At 37.8% G+C, this 22,961-nt stretch overlaps 2 protein-coding genes across 3 annotated transcripts; one reads left to right on the plus strand and one right to left on the minus strand.

Moving 5' to 3' along the window:
* The first annotated feature begins 436 nt into the window (after positions 1-436).
* On the plus strand, positions 437-11,191 carry eif3c (eukaryotic translation initiation factor 3, subunit C). Of its 2 annotated transcripts, XM_052611047.1 has the most exons (23): positions 437-604; positions 1,005-1,123; positions 2,084-2,149; positions 2,247-2,436; positions 2,527-2,652; positions 3,794-3,842; positions 3,940-4,055; positions 4,141-4,268; positions 4,352-4,609; positions 5,255-5,396; positions 5,481-5,606; positions 5,865-5,958; positions 6,039-6,226; positions 6,900-7,124; positions 7,196-7,387; positions 7,750-7,921; positions 8,010-8,169; positions 8,254-8,319; positions 8,490-8,577; positions 8,668-8,833; positions 9,309-9,350; positions 10,475-10,522; positions 10,769-11,191. In XM_052611047.1, exons 2-23 carry the CDS (start codon positions 1,023-1,025, stop codon positions 10,843-10,845), a joined length of 2,820 nt encoding a protein of 939 aa, XP_052467007.1. In that variant the 5' UTR covers positions 437-604; positions 1,005-1,022; the 3' UTR covers positions 10,846-11,191. The 2 variants fall into 2 exon arrangements, with proteins under 2 accessions (XP_052467007.1, XP_052467008.1); XM_052611048.1 differs by lacking the exon at positions 10,475-10,522.
* Positions 11,192-12,961: 1,770 nt separating this feature from the next.
* tbx6 (T-box transcription factor 6) lies at positions 12,962-17,971 on the minus strand. The gene is made up of 8 exons (XM_052611050.1): positions 17,769-17,971; positions 16,636-16,846; positions 16,253-16,520; positions 15,769-15,912; positions 15,597-15,667; positions 15,400-15,461; positions 14,932-15,178; positions 12,962-14,842 (listed from the first exon to the last, which is right to left on the minus strand). Exons 1-8 carry the CDS (start codon positions 17,836-17,838, stop codon positions 13,282-13,284), a joined length of 2,634 nt encoding a protein of 877 aa, XP_052467010.1. The 5' UTR covers positions 17,839-17,971; the 3' UTR covers positions 12,962-13,281.
* Between the last annotated feature and the right edge of the window lie 4,990 nt (positions 17,972-22,961).

Here is a 22,961-nt window from a genome sequence, read left to right on the forward strand (position 1 = left end):
TTTGTGTGTCTGTGTGTGTGTATATTCAAACCTAAAAATAAATTTTACATAATCTATTTAATTAATGTTATACATATAAGAAATGAATGCTTAATTCAGCATATGTTACAAAAGATTTCTATTTAAATGCAGTTTTGTTTTTATCTCTAAAAATCTAAATGCACCATTTAAATTTAATGAAATAAAAAAAACATCAATGTTTCCACAAGCAGTGTGACTGTTTTGAACATTGAAAGTAAGAAATGTTTTTTTGAGCAACAAACAGCATTTTAAAATTAAGTTATCAAAACATTTCAGGAAAAATCACATATGCCTTTACTCACCATTTTGCTCCAAATCTGTGGGCTTTTTTTTCCTTCTGTGGAACACAAAATGGGAAGCGGTGCATTTCCTGTAGTTCCGCTCCAGGCCAGCGCTAGAGTGGTGGCGCTAGAGCACGCCCGCTGTAGCTTTGGCGCGCCTCCATCACTTCCGTTCTCTCTGGAAGTAGCCGACAAGGCTTTGAGGCACGCCGTCAATTGCGCTCGCGAAGCTGCAAATGTTGATCTAGAAGAAACAAAGGGAATCCACAAACGAGAGATCTTACGTTTCCAACAGATAACAGGTAACGTTATGCTCTGCATGTGTCATGTAATGTTTCGGGAATTGTCGGTTATATGGCACTTACATGCAGTTTTAGTCTCGTAAGGCCTCAACCAGCCGCTAGCGGCACGTTTTCGCTGATGAAATGACACCGTAACGTTAAGTTATCTATTATGCGTCACATGTGTTTCCATACACAGAAAATTGCTTTTTGGTTATAGTTTATTTCCATTAATTCCCCGATCATTGGCCTTTTAAAAGTGAATTGATGAAAGTCAGTCATTCATAATAACAGACGAAGGCGCCAGCAGAATAAATAGTCGTGAGCTCGTGACATTATTCTAAATGCCTTGTAAGTTCGGTTTGAGACTGTATTTTTCACTTATTGTTTTTTCCTTGTCCTTTCTGTATTTTCATTTCAGTGTCAGCAGTCGTCAGTTATGTCGCGTTTTTTCGCCACCGGATCCGACAGTGAGTCGGAGGAATCCTCGTCCGCGGATGAAATCACTCCCAAAACGACCGGGACTACTTTCAATAAGCCGTAAGTTGTTTTTCTGGTAGTGTGCAATCTTAAAAAAAATACTTTACAGGGTTCCTACGGGGTTTGAAAAGTATAGAATTTGATTCAAGTAATTTCCAGCTCTGGAAAAGTAAAAAAAAAGAAAAATATTTGCATTTACAGACTTTTGCCCCCATTTATTTTTCATAATAAAAATGTAATTAAATTAAGTGTATTATACAAGAAGTAGCAGCTGTTTAGTGATTGTCAAACACGACTGGTGCACTTTGTGCAAGGTACACTTTTTCATTTTGGGTTTCTTTTCATGATATTCTTAGCCCCATACTACATAGTCTCAAGAACCTTTGTAAAAAAAAAAAAAAATGCGTTAAAGAGACCTAAGGCCTTGAAATATTACTGCCTTAAGCAACACTTTTTATACAAAACCACTTACCTTGAACTTGGTAAATACGACAATTCACACAGCCATATTTTGCCATCATTATATAAAACTAGAAATTGTGTAAGCATGCAAAAAAATTCCTATGCACATTTGAATAGTTTCTCGAGGGCACAAAAAAGTTTCTTGTGTGCATGCAAAGGTCTGTCTTTTATTTTATGGTCTCTGTATATATCAATGAAAAAGAAAAATGTAAAAAAAAAATATATTTATAAATGACTGTAATATAAACTAAAAATTAAGCTGAAAATAGTTCTGTATGAACCATTTGTTAAATGGGCCAAAAATATAGAGATTAAATAATATAGGGATTAAAAAAAAGGCCAAAATTTCTATATTGGCCATTAATCTTGATGTAGGCAATATGACCGTACAGTATAGGACGTTTCCTATGTCAGATGACATATAGACATTAGGACAGGTCTTTAAGATGTTTGACTTTTTTTATGGTTTTATTTTATGGATTTAATGAACTATTTCTGAGCTGCCAGGAAAGGTAATCAGCTGTGCTGCAGTGTTTGACTCTGCTGCTGTCTCTGTAGGGCTCTGTTGCTGAGTGATGATGAGGAGGACACAAAGAGAGTGGTACGCAGTGCCAAGGACAAGAGGTGAGCGCAGAATGTAACACATCGGGACTCAAGAATGAAGAAGATTTCTATCCCACCTCGTTTAGGAACACACTCTCTGTTCTCCATTGCATTTCAGGTTTGAGGAGCTCACCAACATCATCAAGACAATCCGAAATGCCATGAAGATCCGAGACATGTCCAAATGTCTAGAGGAGTTTGAGCAGTTGTATCGAGCGTTCCTCAAAAGCAAAACCATCGTGGACAAAGAGGGTGTGCCGCAGTTCTACATCCGCCTGCTCGCTGATCTGGAGGACTATCTCAACCAGGTCTGTAGATCACACCGGAGCCAGCAGGACATCTAGTCACATGATTAAAGCTTGTTCATGAGCAATTAACAGCTTTTGCTTTCATGATAGCTATGGGAGGACAAGGAGGGGAAAAAGAAGATGAACAAAAACAACGCCAAAGCCTTGAGCACACTTCGGCAGAAGATCCGCAAATACAACAAAGATTTTGAAACCGAGATTGCCAGCTATAAAGAGGTACTGAACGGTAGCCCAAATGTTATTTGTATATGACATATGGGCATGTTTAAGATTGTTACAGTGTTTCCACTGGTCCTTAAATCTTAAATTCAGTTTAGGGTGTTTTTTTGGGGGTGAAATCCGAGAGCTTTCTCACCCTGCATAGACAGCAAAGCAACTGATGCATTCAAGGCCCAGAAAGGTAGTTTTCGTGTGAAAACAAAAATAATGACTTTATTCAACAGTTTCTTCTCGTCCTTCTCAGTGTCCACCGCAATGTGAATTGAAAAATGAAATATCAGTTGACATCCAATTTGTATATATTTTGATATATTAGGACATTACACATGCACTGAAATTGGTTAAATATTAAAACATATTCAGTATCTAAGACTTGCAGTTCCCGTTTTGCAAATTAATGTGTTCTAGATCGTTAAATGTATTTCATATTGTTTATCTTATTTTGCAAATGTAAAAATGTGTTCTGGGAGGGCATACAGTATTGATTTTATTTTTACAGGTCTAAAAGTCTTTCATTTGATATTTAAAACTCAGCAAAAGGCCGGTTTATAAATATACCTCACAAAATCTGTCTGTTTTTTTTTACTATTTTCATGGATACGGCAATGAAAGGGTTAATCCAAAACTTCATAGTGTAAAACACACAGTACAATATATAAAACTTAACAATAAGTAAGACTTTACAATAAGATTTAAGTTATTAACACTTACTGTATTAATAATCATGAACAAAAATTATTTGTTAGTTAATATTATGTTCAGAATGAATAAATTAAATTTGTATCTGTTAACATTAATACACTGTGAATGAACATGAACATTTTGATGAACTAACAATAAAAAAGATTAATGTTGTAAAAATATATTTAAGTTCCATTTTGTTCTTCATTTTGGCGGTAAACAACGTGTGCCGATTTTCAAGAGTGTTTGAGGCCCCCGAAACGCCCCTGATAGTCAAAAAAATAAATACTTATCCCTGGGGGATCAATAGGGGCCTGCGCCATTAGTGACTTGGGACATTTTTTAGGCCCAAGCCACTAATGGCGCAGGCCCTTATTGATCTAGTATGTCAGATTAGCTGTTTAAAATGTTCTGTTTTGCTGTCAGCCTCTCATGATTTACTCTGATGTTCCTGCAGAACCCTGAGCAGTCAGCTGAAGAAGAGGAGAAGGATGACATCGGCAGTGGTTCGTCTTCTCATTTATCTCTGAGCTGCTGTCCATTGAAGGTTGGAATGCTGTCTTGAGTCTTTATGTGCTCTTTCTTTGCTTGTTTGATGTGCAGCCTCGTCATCGGACAGTGATGATGAAGACGTGACTGCCAAGAGCTTAATGAAGAAGAAGCCTCAAGAAGAGGAGAAGAAGGCACCAGAGGCCAGCAAGTTCCTCAAAGGCGCTGCTGTAGGTCCAAACATGTCTTACACAGTTTTTAAAAGAACTAGAAAGTCACTTTGGGGCAAATGACTTGACTCTGTCATTGTGTCAGGATGAGGAGTCGGAGAGTGAAGATGATGAGGATAGTGAGGACTGGGGCTCTGATTCTGTGGACAGCGGCGGTGAGAGCGAGGACAACGAAGGAGCTGCAGCATCGCTCGCTGTGGTCTTCCTCAAAAAGTATGTGTTACAACCTTAAGCTGGTAAGTTTATTTCTCTTTAATGGCTTCAAGCATCTTTACACTCTGCACTCGCCGTCACAGAGCTCAAGACGGCGACAAGCACCCTGACCGCAAGAAGGACGATAAGAGAAAGAGGCACAAGAAGACTGAGCAGGTGGAGGAGGAGGTCGATGAAGATGGAGAAGCAGAGGAAGGAGGATGGGAGAAGGTGAAGGGCGGCGTGCCGCTGGTGAAGGAGAAGCCCAAGATGTTTGCCAAAGGCACAGAGATCAACAGCGCTGTGGTGATCAAGAAGCTCAGTGAGATCCTGCAGGCCAGAGGAAAGAAAGGAACAGACAGGTATCCCAAAAGCTCATCATTTAGACATTTGTGAATTCTATTAAAATATATATCGTTTGATCTTTTTATTTGGACTGCTAGGTTTTCAAATGGCATGACACCCAAAAATATGATATTAGTAATTACATGGTATTAAATGTATAGAACTATATTTTATACCCTTTAAATGTGATCTTCCATTGAAAATAGATATTAAAAAAAACTACCTCCTTGAAAATAAAGTATAAATTTAATTTAAATGTACAAAGATTTCCCCCCTTCTCCCATTTTTACCTAAGTTATGAGTTTGAAAAAAAAGTTTGTTTTTTGAAAAAATGTTTTTAAAATGTAATTTATTCATATGATCCGAGATGAATTTTCAGCATCAATCCTCCAGTCTTCAGTGTCATGTGATCCTTCAGAAATCATTCTGATATGATTAGCTGCTCAAGAAACATGTATTCTTGATAATACTCAGTGTCTGAAACAATTGTACTGGTTCATATTTTTGTGGAAAATGTGGCAAATTCAAGAATTTTGAAAAATGAATGGTTAAAAATAAAAATAGATTTAAGAAATTATTTCAATTTATTTGATATGTAAAATAATAATCCTCATATAAGCAGGCGTAAACACAAGCAAACTGTTTGTTCTGTTGTTGTTCAGAGCTGCTCAGATCGAGCTCCTTCACGCTCTGGCTGGCATCTCTAATGAGAATAACCTGGGCGAAGGCATCCTGGTCAAGATTAAGTTCAACATCATCGCCTCCCTGTACGACTACAACACCAACCTGGCCGCCTTCATGAAGGTTAGGGTCTCTCGGAGACGTGCTGATGGCATTACGCTCGTCACATGATTTCGACTCCCCTTATTGTCTTTCACTCCTCTCCAGGCGGATATGTGGAAGAAGTGTCTGGAATGCATCGATGAGCTTCTGGACATTCTGTTTGCAAACAGCAACATCTTCATTGGAGAAAACATCGCCGAGGACAGCGAGAACCTGGCCATCTCTGACCAGGTCCGTATCAACTGTGCACCTTTTCGCTTGTAACTGCTCAAAAGCAGTCACATTTAATGTCGCTGTGCAGAAATATGCCTGCAAAATCCATTGTTAGGAAGTTGCATAGCTGCACAAATTGGGGGAAAATTGCAAATTGCGTTGGTTTTTTATAAAAATTAAATTGCAATTTTTAAAATGACTTGTGCTACATAGCTGCACTATTAACAATAGCACATGAATTTGATCTAATGTTGATCGCTGTGATGCTCTCTTCAGCCGTTCCGTGTGCGCGGCTGTATTCTGACTCTGGTGGAGAGGATGGATGAAGAGTTCACCAAAATCATGCAGAACACAGACCCTCACTCTCAGGGTGAGTACAGACCGATTCCAGCCGCTGAACTCGTCTGGGGGGCGTGTGGCGTGACTCGTCTTCCTCTTCCTGTCTCACAGAGTACGTAGATAACCTGAAGGACGAGAGTCGTGTGTGTGGCATCATCGACCGTCTGCTTCAGTATCTGGAGTCTAAAGGCAGCACAGAGGAAGTGTGCCGCGTCTACCTGCGCAGAATAATGCACACCTACTACAAGTTTGACTACAAAGCCCACCGCCGCAGCCTGGGCCTGCAGGGAGAGACCAAGGTGAACGGAGAATAATGGCTTGTGGAAGCAGATGATGTGTTGACTTCACTTTTTAATCCTTTAGTTTTATTAACTTTTATTTTTCAGTTCGTTTTTACATTTCATTATAATGCTTCAACTTCAATAAAACTTAGAAATGCTGCCTTGGCTAACTGGACCATTTGTTTATATTGCCAACCAGTGATATTTTAGTATTTATGTACTGTTATAGGTTTTATTAATATTTTGAATTGCTTTTCTACCTAAAATTTTCATTTTAACTTTAGTTAAAATATTAGCAATTTCATATGCTTTTAGCTTATTTGGGATATTTTTTTTTATATAATATTTTAAATTAGTTTTTGTTTTATATAAATTTAAAGTGTATTTTTTTGTAGCAATTTCATATTTTTGTTTAAAAAAAAATGAAAAATTTAATTTATATTAACATATTTTCCGGGAATATAAGTCAACTTTTTTTTCATAGTTTGGCTGGTCCTGCGACTTAGTCAGGTGTGACTTATTTATCAAAATTAATTTGACGTGAACCAAGAGAAAACATTAGTCTACAGCCTTTTTTTTTTTTTTTTAGTTCAATATTTCAGCTTTATTTCAATAAACAAAAAATGTACTAGTTTAAGTTTTGGTTATTGTTAAAACCCTGATGCTGACCTTTGACCTCTTTGTCCATTAGTCTGAGCAGGATCAGGAGGAGAGCGAGGGAGAGGACAGCGCCATCATCATGGACCGCTTGTGCAAGTTTATCTACGCCAAAGACCGCACCGACCGTATCCGCACCTGCGCAATCCTCTGCCACATTTACCATCATGCCCTGCACAGCCGCTGGTACCAGGCCAGAGACCTCATGCTCATGAGCCACCTACAGGACAACATCCAGCACGCCGACCCTCCTGTCCAGGTGCGCACACCTTCCTCCTGGAGAACAACTGCTTGCTGTGATCCCCTGGCTCATCTCTTCTTCTCTCTTAGATCCTGTACAACAGGACCATGGTGCAGCTGGGCATCTGTGCTTTCCGTCAGGGCATGATCAAAGACGCCCACAATGCCCTTCTGGACATCCAGTCCAGCGGCAGAGCCAAGGAGCTGCTGGGACAGGGACTGCTCATGAGGAACATGCAGGAGAGAAACCCTGAGCAGGAGAAGATCGAGAAGAGGCGACAGGTACAGACACATCACACCTGACCGTTTTCTCTAGTGGCTCATGTTCAAAATATAAAGTCGCCTGCTTATTTGACGTCTGAATCCAAGAAGGCCTTGGTGAGTGGTTCTAGCAGGACTGGGTTGACACTATTGAACTCATTATTTATTGCAGTCTTCATAGATATTTTGAAGAATGTTGTTAATCAAACCGTTGCTGGTAGCTTTTGACTTCAATGATATGGACAAACTACTGTGGGAGTCAATGGGTACCGTCAGATGTTTGGTTACCAACATTCTTCATCTTTTATGGCATGCAACAGATGAAACTAACTCGTATAGATTTGGAAAAATTGGGTGAAATATATTTTGGGTTCCTGTTTTAGGTGCCGTTCCACATGCATATTAACCTGGAGCTCCTGGAGTGTGTGTACCTGGTGTCAGCCATGCTGCTGGAGATCCCTTACATGGCGGCCCACGAGTTTGACGCCCGCCGCAGGATGATCAGCAAACAGTTCCACCACCAGCTGAGGGTGGGCGAGAGACAGCCACTGCTGGGTGAGTGAGAGAGAGAACGAGGACAGATGGGAAATCCAAGTCAGCTCTTAATCCCAGTAATATGAATCTGTGACTTTGTCCTCCTCAGGTCCTCCCGAGAGCATGAGGGAGCATGTTGTGGCCGCCAGCAAGGCCATGAAGATGGGCGACTGGAGAACCTGCCATTCCTTCATCATCAATGAGAAGATGAACAGCAAAGTGTGGGATCTCTTCCCAGAAACCCAGTGTGTGCGGGAAATGCTCGTCAGGTAGAGACTCGAGGATCCTGACGTAAGATTTTAGCAGTTGTGTTTGTATTCTACTAATGTTTGGTGCTGTTTCTGAACATAAAGGAAGATCCAGGAGGAGTCGCTGCGCACGTACCTTTTCACCTACAGTAGCGTGTACGACTCGATCAGGTACATGTGATCAACACTCAGCCTAGTGACACAATTCTTCCAAAACATTCACTCTACTTATATCTCAGTTAACGTCAAGCATGCAAACATGCACAATTCCACACCTGCCATTTTTAATTGCCCCATGGGTTTTGCAGCTGTTCATGACTATCTTTTCCTCTCCTCTGCAGCATGGAGACTCTGTCAGAGATGTTTGAGTTGGAGTTACCCACAGTGCACAGCATTATCAGCAAGATGATCATCAATGAAGAACTCATGGTGAAAGAAAAACCGTCAGTTTAACCTGAACCTCCCATCCTCGTCCACACCAGTCCCTTCATTCTGCTCTTTTGTGCGTACTTTGCTCAGGCATCTCTCGACCAGCCGACTCAGACGGTGGTGATGCACAGGACGGAGCCCACATCTCTGCAGAACATGGCCCTGCAGCTGGCCGAGAAACTGGGCGGCTTGGTGGAGAACAACGAACGTGTCTTCGACCTCAAACAGGGCGTCTATGGAGGATACTTCAACAGAGGTACAAGACCCTGAAATCTGATTAAAGATCACTTTCAGGGAAAGGGAAATTGCATAATGTAATGTTTTCTTAAATAAATTAAGAAAATCAATAATAGTAGTTCAATTATATGAAAAAATTTAGTGCTTCGGTTTGTTTTTATTTATAATGTCATATAACTTGTCATATTTATTGAAGATGTATAGATGTGAATATAATTTCATAATCTAATATGTGCATTTATGTATACGTATAAATATATAATGTAGAATTTTATATATGTATATCTTTTTTTTTTTTTTTTACTAAATATGTAGTGCATCTATATATAAATATATGTATGGGTATAAAATTTACTAAGATTAAGTTTCTTTATAATTATGTATAAATACATCACATAATTAAAGAAAATATATTTATGCATGTTTGTTTTTAATTGAGCTGAACTGCCATAACTTAATTTCAAATCACTTAAACCTCTCTCTCTCTGTCACAGATCAAAAAGGAGGTTACCAACAGAAGCAGAACTACCAGAGAGGTAATTATCATTCCCACAGCCATCTGAATACACACACACACACACAGTAGTGGTGTAACATTACGCAAAAATCACGGTTCGATACGTACCTCGGTTTTAAAGTCACGGTTTGGTTCATTTTCGGTACAGTAAGGGAAAGAAATGCAAACATTCAACTGCAGGTTGTATATTACTATAAACTTTTTTTTTTTTTTTTACAATTTTACACTTTTTTTTTTTTCTTTAAAATACTTTTTAATTAGATATATCTAAAATAAAAAAAGAATAAGAAATAAAATACTGCTGCAAAGTTCTCCACTAAAAAAAAAAATACTGTCTCAAACAAATATCATATAATAAAATATATTAAAAAAATAAATAAATAACTATGATTACAGTGCAGCATTACAAATCCCAGCGTGTAGGCCTGATAATATAAAAAAAAAAAAATATATATATATATATATATATATATATATATATATATATATATATATATATATATATATATATATATATATATATATATATCTATCCAAAGTGTAAAGTACAGCATCAACAGTTTCAGTTTTTAGACCTGCTCAGATTTCGTTATTGCGTTGGACCGATCGGAATTAAGAGCAAAGGTCTGTTTAAATGCTGACGGGGGCTGCGTTTGAATTACAATAATTTTTTTCCTAGTTATAATGATGTTCACACTCGCGTGAAAACCTTAGGCCAGTGACACACTGGCATATATCACCTGTCAAACAGTCTATTTTGCTGTCAATACTGTTGACGGTGTCCTTTATTAGTAGGCTTTATATTTATGCTCAACATGAAGTATAGATATTGTTGTCGTGAAGACAAGATCCTGGTCTGTCGGCGGTCTCCATCTATGTCGGAACACACGTGCACCGTACCGAAAGCCCTGTACCGAAACGGTCCGGTACGAATACACGTACCGTTACACCCCTAACACACAGCCATGCATATGACAGCCCACACACATTCAGATTGTACTCTTGTGTGCTTTTCGTTTGTGTCCACTCGACACAGCTGCTGTGCAGTGTTGCTGCCAGTGTGTGTGTGTGTGTGTGTTCAAGTGCTTTGTGCAAGTTGAAGTGCATGTGCGCCTGTGTCTCTAAACACTTTTCACTATGCAGCTCCAGACCAGAGGGGAGGTTACCACCAGAAGCAAGGTTACCAACGAGGTGGTTATGAACATGTTCAATCATTCAGTCATTCCTTCATCCACCTTAACTCACCTGTTCACTCATTTCTGCCTTCACCAATGAATGCGCTGGCAACCTTCTTCTCTCTCTCTAGCTCACTGTCTCGTTCTTCCTTGACAACCTCAAAGCAGCTTCAGTCTCTTGATATGAACTGTAAGAGCCGCCCATGTGACTTCTGAAACTCAATGAGTGTGTTTCTCTGTTCTCTGTCTGTCACTGCTGTAGATCAAAAAGGCGGTTACCAGCAGAAACAGAACTACCAGCGAGGAGGATACAGGAACCAGAACCAGAGCTCCTACTGATCCCAGAGCAGCTTGTTCACACACAGCTTCATTCCAGAACCAGACTGCAGGTTCCTCTGCTCTGCTCTCCTCCCACCAACTCCAGATGTGTGGCAATACGTCAGCTTTACCCTCAGTTTTGCAGTGCTATAGTTTGCAGATAACACCAAATCATAAAAGCTCAGTTTTATTGTTAACACATAAATTGGCTCCACAGTTAGCTTGTTTTTAGTGTAATTTGAGAGCTTGAGTTTCCAGTGTCGAGGCTTCTGCAGTTTTGGAGATGATATAGTGGGCTGGGAAGGAAATATCAAGTTATTTGTGTTATGATCTGGTGAATTAATAAAGATTATTCAGTCAAAATGAAGTAGCGTTTCTGTCAATCATTCCGTCGAACACAAGCAGCTTTTTATTGGTGAACGCTGTGACTTGTGTGAAATCTTTCACCCACAAAAATGCTGAACAATGGTGTGATCAGTGTGAGGATTTTTATTTTTGTGCTTTTAGTACAATTGTGAAAGCATCCACTTGCCGCTTGTGGTTCATGTGTCTTTTTGCAGTGAAATCTACGAAGTAAATGTAAGAATAACTTTTAAACTGTTAAACTTTTTAAACCTATACACCCACACACACACAAGTGGTTTTTGGGAGATGGCGGGACAACTGATATATACACCTAACTGTTATAAAGAGGGTTTTTTTCATAGACTCACAGAAAGATCACAAGTGCCTCAGAAGAGAAAGATCAGTGTAAAGGGCAAGTGGCAAAAGACGTAATAAATCCTAAGTGGAATGATGGCTATGCGTTGGAGACATTAGCCTTGTGGAAAATAGTGCCCTCTGGTGGACATTGAGGATGATTTAGGATTAAAATGAACATCGAGTCAAAATTAGCCAATCATAAGTGAACATCATATTTAAAGAAGTTTGGCTTTGTAACACTTTTTTATTATTATTATTAAATTTGGTTTAAATTTGACTTTTTATTTTATTTTAGAAGCTTCTTGTGCTCAAGGCTGCATTTATTTGGTAAAAAAAATAATACAGGGAAAAAAGTAATATTGTGAAATTTTAAAATAATTTTCAAATAGATTTCCTATAATAATTTTCCACTTTGATACATTTTAAAATGTAATTACTCCAGTCCACAGTGTCACATGATCTTTCAGAAACCATTACTGATCACTGTGGACATTGTGAACAAAAACAACAAAAATCAAGTAAATTATATTCAGATATATCACACCACTTCTCTACGGTGTTGTGCTTATTCGAGGTGTTGAGTGTAGTGCTGTTTACCTGACCTTATTTAAACCCTCTCTTTGTCCAGCACCATATGGAAAAGGAGGAAATGGAAGGAGGGGTTCGAGGTAATTATCACCTGGACTTTAATGACCATTCCCCAGTTTCTAAAGCACACCCACTGTCAACACCTGACCATGAGCAAATGTCATGCAGAACTGGGATCAACCCTGAAGACTGACACCGAGATGATGCTTAATACTGATGATTGAGAGAGAGATTGTTTTAACAGACATCAGTTTTATTTGTTTTAAATTCTCACTTTCATGTTCTGTCATAATTTGCATGTGCTATACTTTCTATAGGGGGTGAATTCAGGTAAATCGGGACTCTTTTTGGCCCAGTTATCCTGAATTAACCCTATTTTTTCTTAACAAGTCACTCATATGTTATCATGATTGGCCAGCAAAGTGCATCAGCCATGTCCTCATTTTTTTTGTCAAAAGTTTTTAAAAGTTTCAATATGTTCCTCACAGTTTTTAAGAATAGAGCATCTGGAAAAGCAAACTAAAATGTTAACTATTTGCTTCATTATTTATCCAACTAAATTAGATTTGCCAATTGTTGGCATTTTATGACAGGAATAAAACCTCTGGTGTGTTGTAAGGTATGAATGTGCAAGGTCTTTATATGTAAACAGACTAAGGTCTAGCAATATTATTTTGTGTATGCCACTTTTTTAATTTTTGTTTCTGATGCAATGACATTTAAACATTAAAGTGTGTGTTAAGTGTTTAAAGTGTCCAAATGCCTTTTGGACCCACCAGAGAATGTGGATTCGTATGTACACACACACACACACACACACAAACACAAGATTATACAAAAATAAAAATACAGTTAAACTCATTCAAACTTTATTTTGTAATTTAGGCATACAAATAGAACTAGGAAATAATATAGATCATTATTCAACTTCACAAAGCATAGTCAGGATAAAGCAAAAACAATCTAAACTTCTTTGTCAGTCATAAACACTAAGAAGTTTTACATTTTAAACTACGCTTTGGTTTGTCTCTTTTTGTCTAACAGGTCTTCCAATGCAGTCATAAAATGTACAGTGCTTCCATCATCTTCAGAGCAAAGTTGCTGATTAATGCAGACATCACAATCTTCATGCAAACTTTGTCTAACATGTTGTTTTTCTCTTTATTCTCAGAATACTGCTCTTCCGCTAAGGTCAAAGTAAGAGCCCTGGCCATGAGCATGGGCATGCTGTGGCTGTCTATAAATATGCCTCAGGGGTAAATGCAGGGTGGACCGAGGATCCTGACAAAGACGGAGTGGGTAGGGAGGAAAAGGGTTATAAAGGGATGGGGGGGGAGCAGAGGAGGAGAGAGAGGAATCAAGAGAAGGGAGTAATGAAGGGTGCAGTACCATATCTGGCAGATAGGGGGCAGTGGAACTGAGCTGCGAGAAGGTGCCTATCTCAGTGGGAGCTACAGCAGGATATGCGTTTGAAGAGGAAGGGCATTGTGGATGGGTCGAGGCTTGAGGAACCTGGGGATTAAACTGAGATAGTAACTGGGAGGTACTTGCGGTTTGGATTGGGGGAAAAGACTGGGAGGTAATCTGACAGGGGTTTGCCGTTTGGGGTGGCATGTGATGGAAAGAGGGATTAGGGTAGGACTGGGAAAATGTAGATTGAATTTGAGTTGTATTCGGGATCGCAGGGACACTATGGAAAGAGCTAGATGAGGGCAGAGTCAGACTCTGGAGAGGATGTGGACCAGATGGGATAGGAGTTGAGAAGGGGTAGGAAGTGTGAGAGGTGAGAGTTGGTGCAGGGTTTTGGAGAGACCCAGGATTGGTGTGTTTGGGTAGAGATGCAGGGAATGAAGGGACTTGATATGCTGTTGTAGGCTGCAGTGTGTTGGGAATGGATTGCATTGGGCCTTGATGGATAACATTGGTGGAAGGCAATGAAAAGTATCCAGTTGTTGGATGAATTGCGGTACCCAAGTTGTGGCTATGGTTCTGTTGAACAGGGGGAAAGGGGAAACCCATTGGGTTTGGATTGGAAGGTGTTGGCTGTGCTGCCGGAGGGAAGGGGAATGCGGTTGGAGTTGTATTTGGGTCAGAAGGGGTGGGAATTTGGTTTGGGTTGCACTGTGGCACTGGCTGAAAGGGTAGAACAGATTGGGGTAGACTTTGACATGGAGGGGATGTTGGATCGGGGTCATTTGAGGATTGCACCGGAGGGAAGGGAAAGGCAGTTTGGGTTGGGTTTCGGACTGCAGGAGTCACTTCGTCAGATGAGTGTAATCCTCCATCATCCACTTGATTTTGGCCAGGGTCAATGGTTAACCCAGAACTTTGACAAGAAGAGGAGGGGATAGACTGGAAAGGTGGATTTGTAGGTGTATGGGGGCTTAGGTTGTCCTGGGATTGGTCTGTTGGGAGAAGAGAGTGGTAGGATGATGAGGGGAGAAGGTGCGGAGAGCTGGAGTGAGAGATGGGAGGGTATGAAGAGCCTGGGGGAGAGGTTGTAGAGGTATTTAGACCAGGAAAGTCTGATGAAGGCATAGAGGAATATGTGGACATAGAGGGTTGTGATGAAACCATTGAAGACTGGGGAAGCTGAAGCTCAGAGTTCTGTGTGGAGGACACCATGGAATAGATGGAAGATGACTGAGGCACTGATGCATGAGCTGAGCTGAGCTGACGAGTTGGGAAAGTTGATGTATATCCAGAAAGGCCCATCATTTGTCCAGACCTGTAACAAAAAGTAAGACTATCTTCGATAAATATGCCCCAAAACATTGAAAGCTGCTGTTAACGAAGCCAGGAGGTTACAGCACTTACCCATCCATCAGTGTGTCATTTACATTGTTTTCAGAGGATGTCTGTTGTTGACTCTCCATTGAGGAAATCTCAGAGGTCAAGAATTCTAGGGGCTGGTCAGAGACTGTCTGATCTGGAAGGGATGGAACTTCTGTATGAAAACCTGAGTCTGTTATTGGGAGGGCGGAGTTTATAATGGAGAGGGCGGAGTTTGGAATTTCCACCGACTGTGGTAGGAGCTCAGTAGAATCACATGGGTCACATGACTCTGAAAGAGGAATAAAGAGAGAATAGTGTCATAAAGCAAGAAAGCAATGTTTGGGAAACCAAGTACATTTTTAGTAAAGTATTGTTTCGGGATAAGAGTAAATGTATATTTAAAAAAAAAAAAAACTGGTAACATCTCATGCATTTTTTTTTATGTTTCATTTATGTCTTGGTTTTGTAAAGTCGTAGATTCTGATGTAAACAAGACATCAGTATCCTCACCAATATCCAAACATTCATCTTGACTGGAAGGGATTTTCCTCTTCAGTCTTGCCTCTCTTTGTCTGAGGAAAACAACAGAAAACTTATATTTTGTTCTCAGTCCAGATGTCTAAGGATGTTTTTGTGTTTAAACAAGAAATGATTTGGCTACTATTAGTTAATTATTAAGTTATATTGGTTTATCAGATTTAACTTACTTTTTGCAGTTCATGCCATTCTCTCTAAAGCCTTTCGCAAAAGGATTTGAGTTAATCTTCAGTTCAGTAATCTAGGAGAAAACAAGATTGAAAAAAAAAACACTAGTTAGTTTATTAGTTGCACTAATTGAATATATATATAGAGAGAGAGAGAAAGGTATTTTTCTTTCACCTTGCTGTTCTGGTATGCAGTGACTGTAATAAACTGTGTTTCGGGGAAGGTGAAAGAGTGCTGGGCTCTTCCCCACATCAGCACATCACGGGCTTCGATCACATGGACTCGTGGCTGGTAGCGATGCAGAGAGTGGAGAATGATCTTTAGGGGAAAGAGATGGAAACCACCGTCAAAGCTGTGGTATTGCTGAGGTACTGAGGAATTATTTAACAAAGACATAATGGCAAAACCAAAATTACGCTTCAAAATAACTTATTATTATGTAATGAACCAAAATGTTCTGTTTAAGAGTTCAAATCTAGACACTAAAATTACACAATATCAAAAGTGCCATATATATATATATGGCATTAATGTGAGAATAATGAATATAAGTACTTATAAATAGCCAACATGCATGCTAATAAGTAACTAGTTAATAGGGAGGGCTAAAGTGTAACCCAAATTTGAATACTGATATTGAAAGACACATTTAACTCACATATCCTTGTGCATCCAGAGTGTTATTGGTGAGTTTGGCTCGGTGGAAGGATATGGTGCGGTTCTGCCAGTGTTCTCCAGTCGCAGGAGAGTCCGGGTGGATGAAGACACGGTCCGGCAGCCGAGCCTCCGCTCCTCCAACCACCTGCCAGCTGTTGTCTTGAAATCGATAGCGAGAGGAATCAACAGGTACAATGTCTAAAAGAAGAATGTAACGCAGTGATGGGTTCAGCCCTGACAGCTTCACTCGCAGCTGTGGAAACATTCTCCTGAAAGAAAAGAGGTTAAAAATATGAAAAGTTAGCAGACTGGCCAAAATGTTCCAAACTAGCATTTTTCAGATGCAATATAGACTATTTCTTTCCATACTCCAAATGTGCTCACCTGCCCTTCTTAGTCACGATCATCTCCGTACCAACTGTGCTGAACTGTTTCCACAGCGAAGCATTCTCAAGCTCCATCTTGACGTTGTCCTGTGGAGCCCCGGGAGTCTCTGCAGTGGCAGGAGGGGGCTGCAGCAGTCGAGGGGGAAGCCCACGAGCTGACATCTCACACGTAGTAGGATAAAGTGGCACATGTGCTGGGGGTTCATGTTCTAGAAGAGATGAGCACGCAGACAGTGACATCTGTATGTTAGAATTTACACTTATTGGCCTTGATTGTTCCATGAAGAGCCTTTAACATCCATGGAATGTATCCAGTTAAAAAAGGTTCTTTAAACTGTTAAAATGTATTTCACACTTCTTTAAAGAACTGCTAACTGAAAGGATGCTTGGCGAAGCAAAAATGGTGGTTCTATGGCATCATTACAAACCCCCTCCTTTCTGGAACCTTTATTTTTCAGAACATGATAATTTTGTGAAGTTTTGAAGCACATAACTATGACTTTGAGTTTTCTATCAGTCAAATGTGCAGGAAAAGTCTTCTAATGTACTTTTAGTCTCTATAAAATATTTGAGACTTCATTCTTCTTAGCACTCATTATACATCTTATATTCTTAAAAATAAAGGTTCTTTATTGGCATTTTTTTGGTTCCTTGAAGAACCTTTAACATCCATAGAATAATTCCTTGAATAAAAAGCTTTTTTATAGCGGACAAAAATGGTTCTTTTAAGACCTGTTCTTTAAAACATTCTAAAAATAAAACCTGCAAATGCATCTCTCATTTTCTTTTAGTTTAACTTAATAAAACTAATATGTAGACTATACAGTCCTTTAAAAAAAAAGAAACATAATGACAACTTTAAAAATAATGGATAGAACTTTAAAAGCAAAAATAAAACAGAAAATGCAAAAATAAATACTAATACAAATATAAAAATATTTGGGGAACCAAAATGTTTCTCCTATGGCATCACAGAAGAACAGTAGAAACTTTAATTTTAGGAGTAAAATGTCTGCAAGCACTTACATACTAACTTATTAAATAAATCTCTGCATTTACACTCACATGCTAAATAAAATTCATGCTTCTTTCTATGATTTTTCCAGCGATTGCAGTGAACGTCTCTCTTACCTCTATAATAGCAGTCGCTCAGTCTCTGAGGTCCCAGGGCCAAACTAGGGTACATTTCCACACCCAGCATGTTTTTTGTCCTTGCTTCACTTCTGGGTTTATCAGTGTCAACTCAACACCTCGCTCACTGAGCTTTCATAATGGAGAAATACTGTTTCAAAGTCTTCTGCTTGTCTTCTTTCCTGCTTCTGAAGACTGTTCCTTTCTGTATCTTCTCTTCTAATGTCTCTGCGTTTGTCTCCTTGTGCATTATATAGGTGAGTGCACCTTCACACGTTTACCAAATGGTGAGGTCTTCACACGTCTTCCCTCTTCTTCTGTTTCTTCACGGTCCATCTTTTGGGCCCAGCATTCCTGCTCTTAACACACGGGCTAAATAAACACTGTCTTACATTGCTTAGCACATCAAACCTAAAACATCAGTGTATGTTAATGTATGTGATGTTACTTTCAAACGGCTAAAGCTGTAAGAAAAATCCAAAGCTAGTAGTTTTTAGACACGGATTTGTATTAACTAGTTCCTGCTTTGACAGGTATATGTGAATCTCTCTACATTTTATTGATCTGCATCACATTGTACCCACAGAAAGAAAGAAGAAATACACACACACACACACACACACACATATATATATATTTGTATATATGTATATTTTAATGTAGATCTCTTAGACAGTCAATGGAGACTGTCACTGAAATATTTCACTTCTCAGATGTTTCTTCTATAAAGAGGCCCTATTAATTTCATATGCATATCTTTGAATGTGAAAATTGTATCCAAAATTACTAAATAAATAATTGCTCCTATGGATATGATTAAAAAGTCAATAAATAATAATAATTATATATATATATATATATATATATATATATATATATAATTATATATATATATATATATATATATATATATATATATATATATATATATATATATATATATATATATATATATATATATATATATAATTATATATATATATATATATATATATATATATACACACACACACACACACACACAGAGAGAGAGGAGCTAGAACAGAAACACGACACTACAGTAAAAAAAAAAAACACTGTGAAATAGTATATATTTTTATTAATTCATGGTAAATGTATTACATAAATTAGTTTTAAACTAATTCAGTTTGTTAAAACTAGTTAACGCATTAGCTATCATGCTAGAAATATAACATTTTTAGAGCATATATTAACCTGGATTAATGATCATTTATAAAATATATATTATGTTCATTTGAATTCACATTTGTACATAATACGCTAATAACTAATGGTAATAAAAAGAATGTATATGTTGAAATTAACTTATATAATAAATTCTTTAAAACTATTATTTTGATCCATGTTATGCATTACACTAATATAAGCAAACTGAGCCATAATTTAAATATTATATTATATTATATTATATTATATTATATTATATTATATTATATTATATTATATTATATTATATTATATTATATTATATTATAATAGTACAGTATTCCAATAACCCCATAGGACAAGTGTTTAGAAAATGCATGGATATTTATTTACTTATTTATTTATTTATATATATATATATATATATATATATATATATATGTGTGTGTGTGTGTGTGTGTGTGTGTTGGTGGGTTATGTTTTGAGAAAGCATGTGCTTGACTCGCTCACAACCTGATTCTCATGGATCGAACTGCTGACTGAGCTGGTGTCGGGTTGGTTTTTCTCCCACAATGAGAAGAAAGAGGAAGGTCACACTGAAAATGCTTTGTGAATGAATGCCACTTACATGATGTAATGGCACAACTGTATATGGACTGTCTGAACCACTTCCGCTAGCCATATATGGTTTTACAGTTGACCGGATGAGGAACACTAGATCTATCATTAGGTAATTCTAAGAGGATTTGATGTCTAGTTTAATGTTGGCCTTTGCCCTCAGCTCTGTTCTTCTCTCTCAGTTGGTGGTGAGGGTGGGCTTGCAGGTGGAGGCGTTTGACGGACAGTTTGGTCACTGCTGCAGTTTGGTCTCTTAGGTAAACACTGACGTTCAGACACCATCCAAATGTCTTTTGACAGTTTAACATATGTTTCAGATGATGTTTGTTGAGCAGGACATTATAAAAGCACTGCATATTTTTGTAGGATGACCCTTAAGTTCACATCACCCTTTTCCTTCAACAAAAACCCAAAAGGATTTTCCAGTGGCTTTTCGATTATTAAGAAAATTTATAATTCGTACATGTTTTACACAGTTTAAGAGACTAAATTATGCAAGCCCATTTCCAACACTAAATAAAAAATAAAACAAGGTAGTTGCAACTTTTTTTATCACAATTTTGACTTTATAACTCATGTGTAACTCACATTTCACTCACTAAGGCACATGTGCTGTGATGATGTGACAACAAAATGATTTGATTTTATTTGATTCGACAATTGCAGGTTTATATCAGAAAACAATTCTAAATTGTAAGATAAAAAGTCACAATTACCTTGTTTTATTTCTTATTTTGTGGCGGAAATGGGCTTCCATACTGAGTACAATCACCAGAAATTAAAAGCTAAATGTGTGTTATAAACAAACTACACTTTGGTCGCATGATCTCTTGAACTCTTTCAGTCTTTATTGTAAAACCGTCCCTGAAAGTTTGAGTTAGAATAGTTAACAAGAGTGTGATTATGAACCCAAAAAGTGATTATGGATTTATATGTTCAACTTGATCACGTTTAATGCCCATTTAACCAAACAACTGCTTTTTTATAGACAAGCAAAGTCTTTATGTAGTAGAATAAAACATGAAAATATCTTAAGCTTGTGTTCACCACAGACCTTATTTCATGCATTTAACAAAAAAAAAAAAAAAAACCATTGACTTCAGGATGATGGGACCAGAAGTGTTAATATGCTATCTTGAATCCAGACATCATCCCTGCAGCAATGAGAGACTCATATTCTGATGTTAATACGAGCTCGGAGGGTCAGTTGTTGTTGTAGTTGTTGTTTGCGCTGTGGACTCACAGGCGGGTGATAAAGCGGGGCTGTGAGAGACAGGGGAAGTGGAGGTGTCGCTCTCACAGGGGGGTGGATGTCATTACTGACTACAGCGTGCGTCCGTTTAGAGTTTATAGGGACTGTAAGGCCTAATGGCAGCTAATGTGTTTATGCGAGCCCAGGTGTGTGTCTTTAAGCAACAGTAGCACGACAGGCTCCATTCATGCTACATTAGCGGCAATGAGGCCGTTTAGTGTGAGGAATTGTGCCTTATTTAAATCCGCTTACTTAAAAAGTTGCAAGACCTGGTAATGCCTACAATAGATTTCAATAGAGTTTCATTTGAATGGACCATGGTTCCACAAACCCCTTTTTTTCAAGGTTTTTAAAGTGTTAAGAACATTTTAATAATCTAATGGACCTTTTTTCTACTATATAAAACACTGGATGTTAAAGTTTTTTCAGATCTGTAATTTTAAGAGCATAAACATACTGTTATTCATATGAATATACAAAAGCATTGGTTACACTTCACACTCACGAACTCTTTTCATTGTGTTCATTTGTTAAAATGTGAACACTATTAATGGAAATGTTGCGACTTGATGAGGGTGAGACAGGCCAGAGGTATATTTATCAGCTATAAGAAAACATTTTGAAAAACTTTGATTTTCTTATAATGATATTTAATCTGATACTAACACTGGAAGTGTGATTATGGATAGTATATTTTTGGATTCTTTGATTTACTGTACATTATTGAATTATGTTATATTTATAATCAATTACTGGTGGAAATTGTTGAAAAAAATATTTTATTATTAAAATGTACAAGTTTTACCCCAAAGAATTAATAATAAAAAAAAATTTTTTAAATGCTATACAGTAAAAAAGTTTCCTTAGCAATATGGAGAAAAACTGTCAATTGTTTAACATCACATCAAAGGTAATTTCACTATAAAATAATCTAAGATGTATGATTCATTCAAATAAAAGCTGAGTTTTACTGAAAAAAAACAAATAATAATAATAATGTGGGGGAAAAAATGTTGACTCAGATATTGCAAAATTACAAAGAAACAGCACGTAAAATGAATTAAAGGTGAAATTTTGAAGATGAAAACTGAAATAGGATTTTCTTGTATTATTTTTTTCAGTGTATGAACTACCATATCATTTATGGTATAATTCATCATTTAAAGTACATTTCTCAAAATCTCAACCTGCCAATATGACTATACTGCAATAGTGTGTGTGTGTGTGTGTGTGTGTGCGTGTGTGCGTGTGTGTGTGTGTGTGTGTGTGTGTGTGTGCGCGTGTGTGTGCGTGTGTGTGTGTTTATTATTATTTTTTCACCATAAACAAAATATTGAACGGTAGTTTATAATGTCTGGTTAGTTTGACTTGGTATTTTTTTTTAATGGTAATACAATGAAAAGATATTGTAGCTATGGTGATTTAATGTAAACTGCTCAATCATATGGAGTATGAGGAAGTATTTCCCGTGTTTTGATTGTTGTGTGACTATGATCTTCTGTATGACTGTCTGTGCACATGATGCTGCTCGGACATTCAGACCAGGTTTCACTGGAGTTTGCCCAAAGGCTCAATTCCAGTCAAAGTTACTAAAATATGCTGGGGTCATTTTGAGGTAAAATCTGTTGTATTTGGCAAAGGTGTAGTCTTCAACCTTTACCTCTGTTTAACTAGTCCCACCTTCCAGATTACACATGGGATGGATTCAGATTCAGCCATTAACATTAAGTCAGAAAACATTTGACATTACATCATCATGATGACATCACGGGGAATTTTCAAGCCATAATGACATGAAAAAAAAGGATATTCTTCAAAATGCATCTCAGTTCTTAGAAAGAGCTTGTCATGCGTTACTCCAACAGCCCTGTGTTATTACTCAAGCAGAAGTGTTGATTTGGTCGAGTCAGAAGGTTTGATTCATGTGGAGCTTGTGAAACAATGACCACAAACCACCTTCAGTTCAGATAAGGGATAAAATACGTCTTTTCACAACCATCTCAAAACCTTATGATTATTTTTATAAGGTTTCAAAGATTCTTGGTTCACAGTCTCGACGAAAGTATATGAATAAGATATGAGATTTGATTTCTTTGTTCAGTGAAATAGCATTATTTTCTTTTTTGGATATCAGTTGGTACCTAACCACAAACCCA

The sequence above is a fragment of the Carassius gibelio genome, chromosome A12 (genome assembly GCF_023724105.1).
Source record: "Carassius gibelio isolate Cgi1373 ecotype wild population from Czech Republic chromosome A12, carGib1.2-hapl.c, whole genome shotgun sequence".
Classification (NCBI taxonomy): Eukaryota; Metazoa; Chordata; class Actinopteri; order Cypriniformes; family Cyprinidae; genus Carassius; species Carassius gibelio.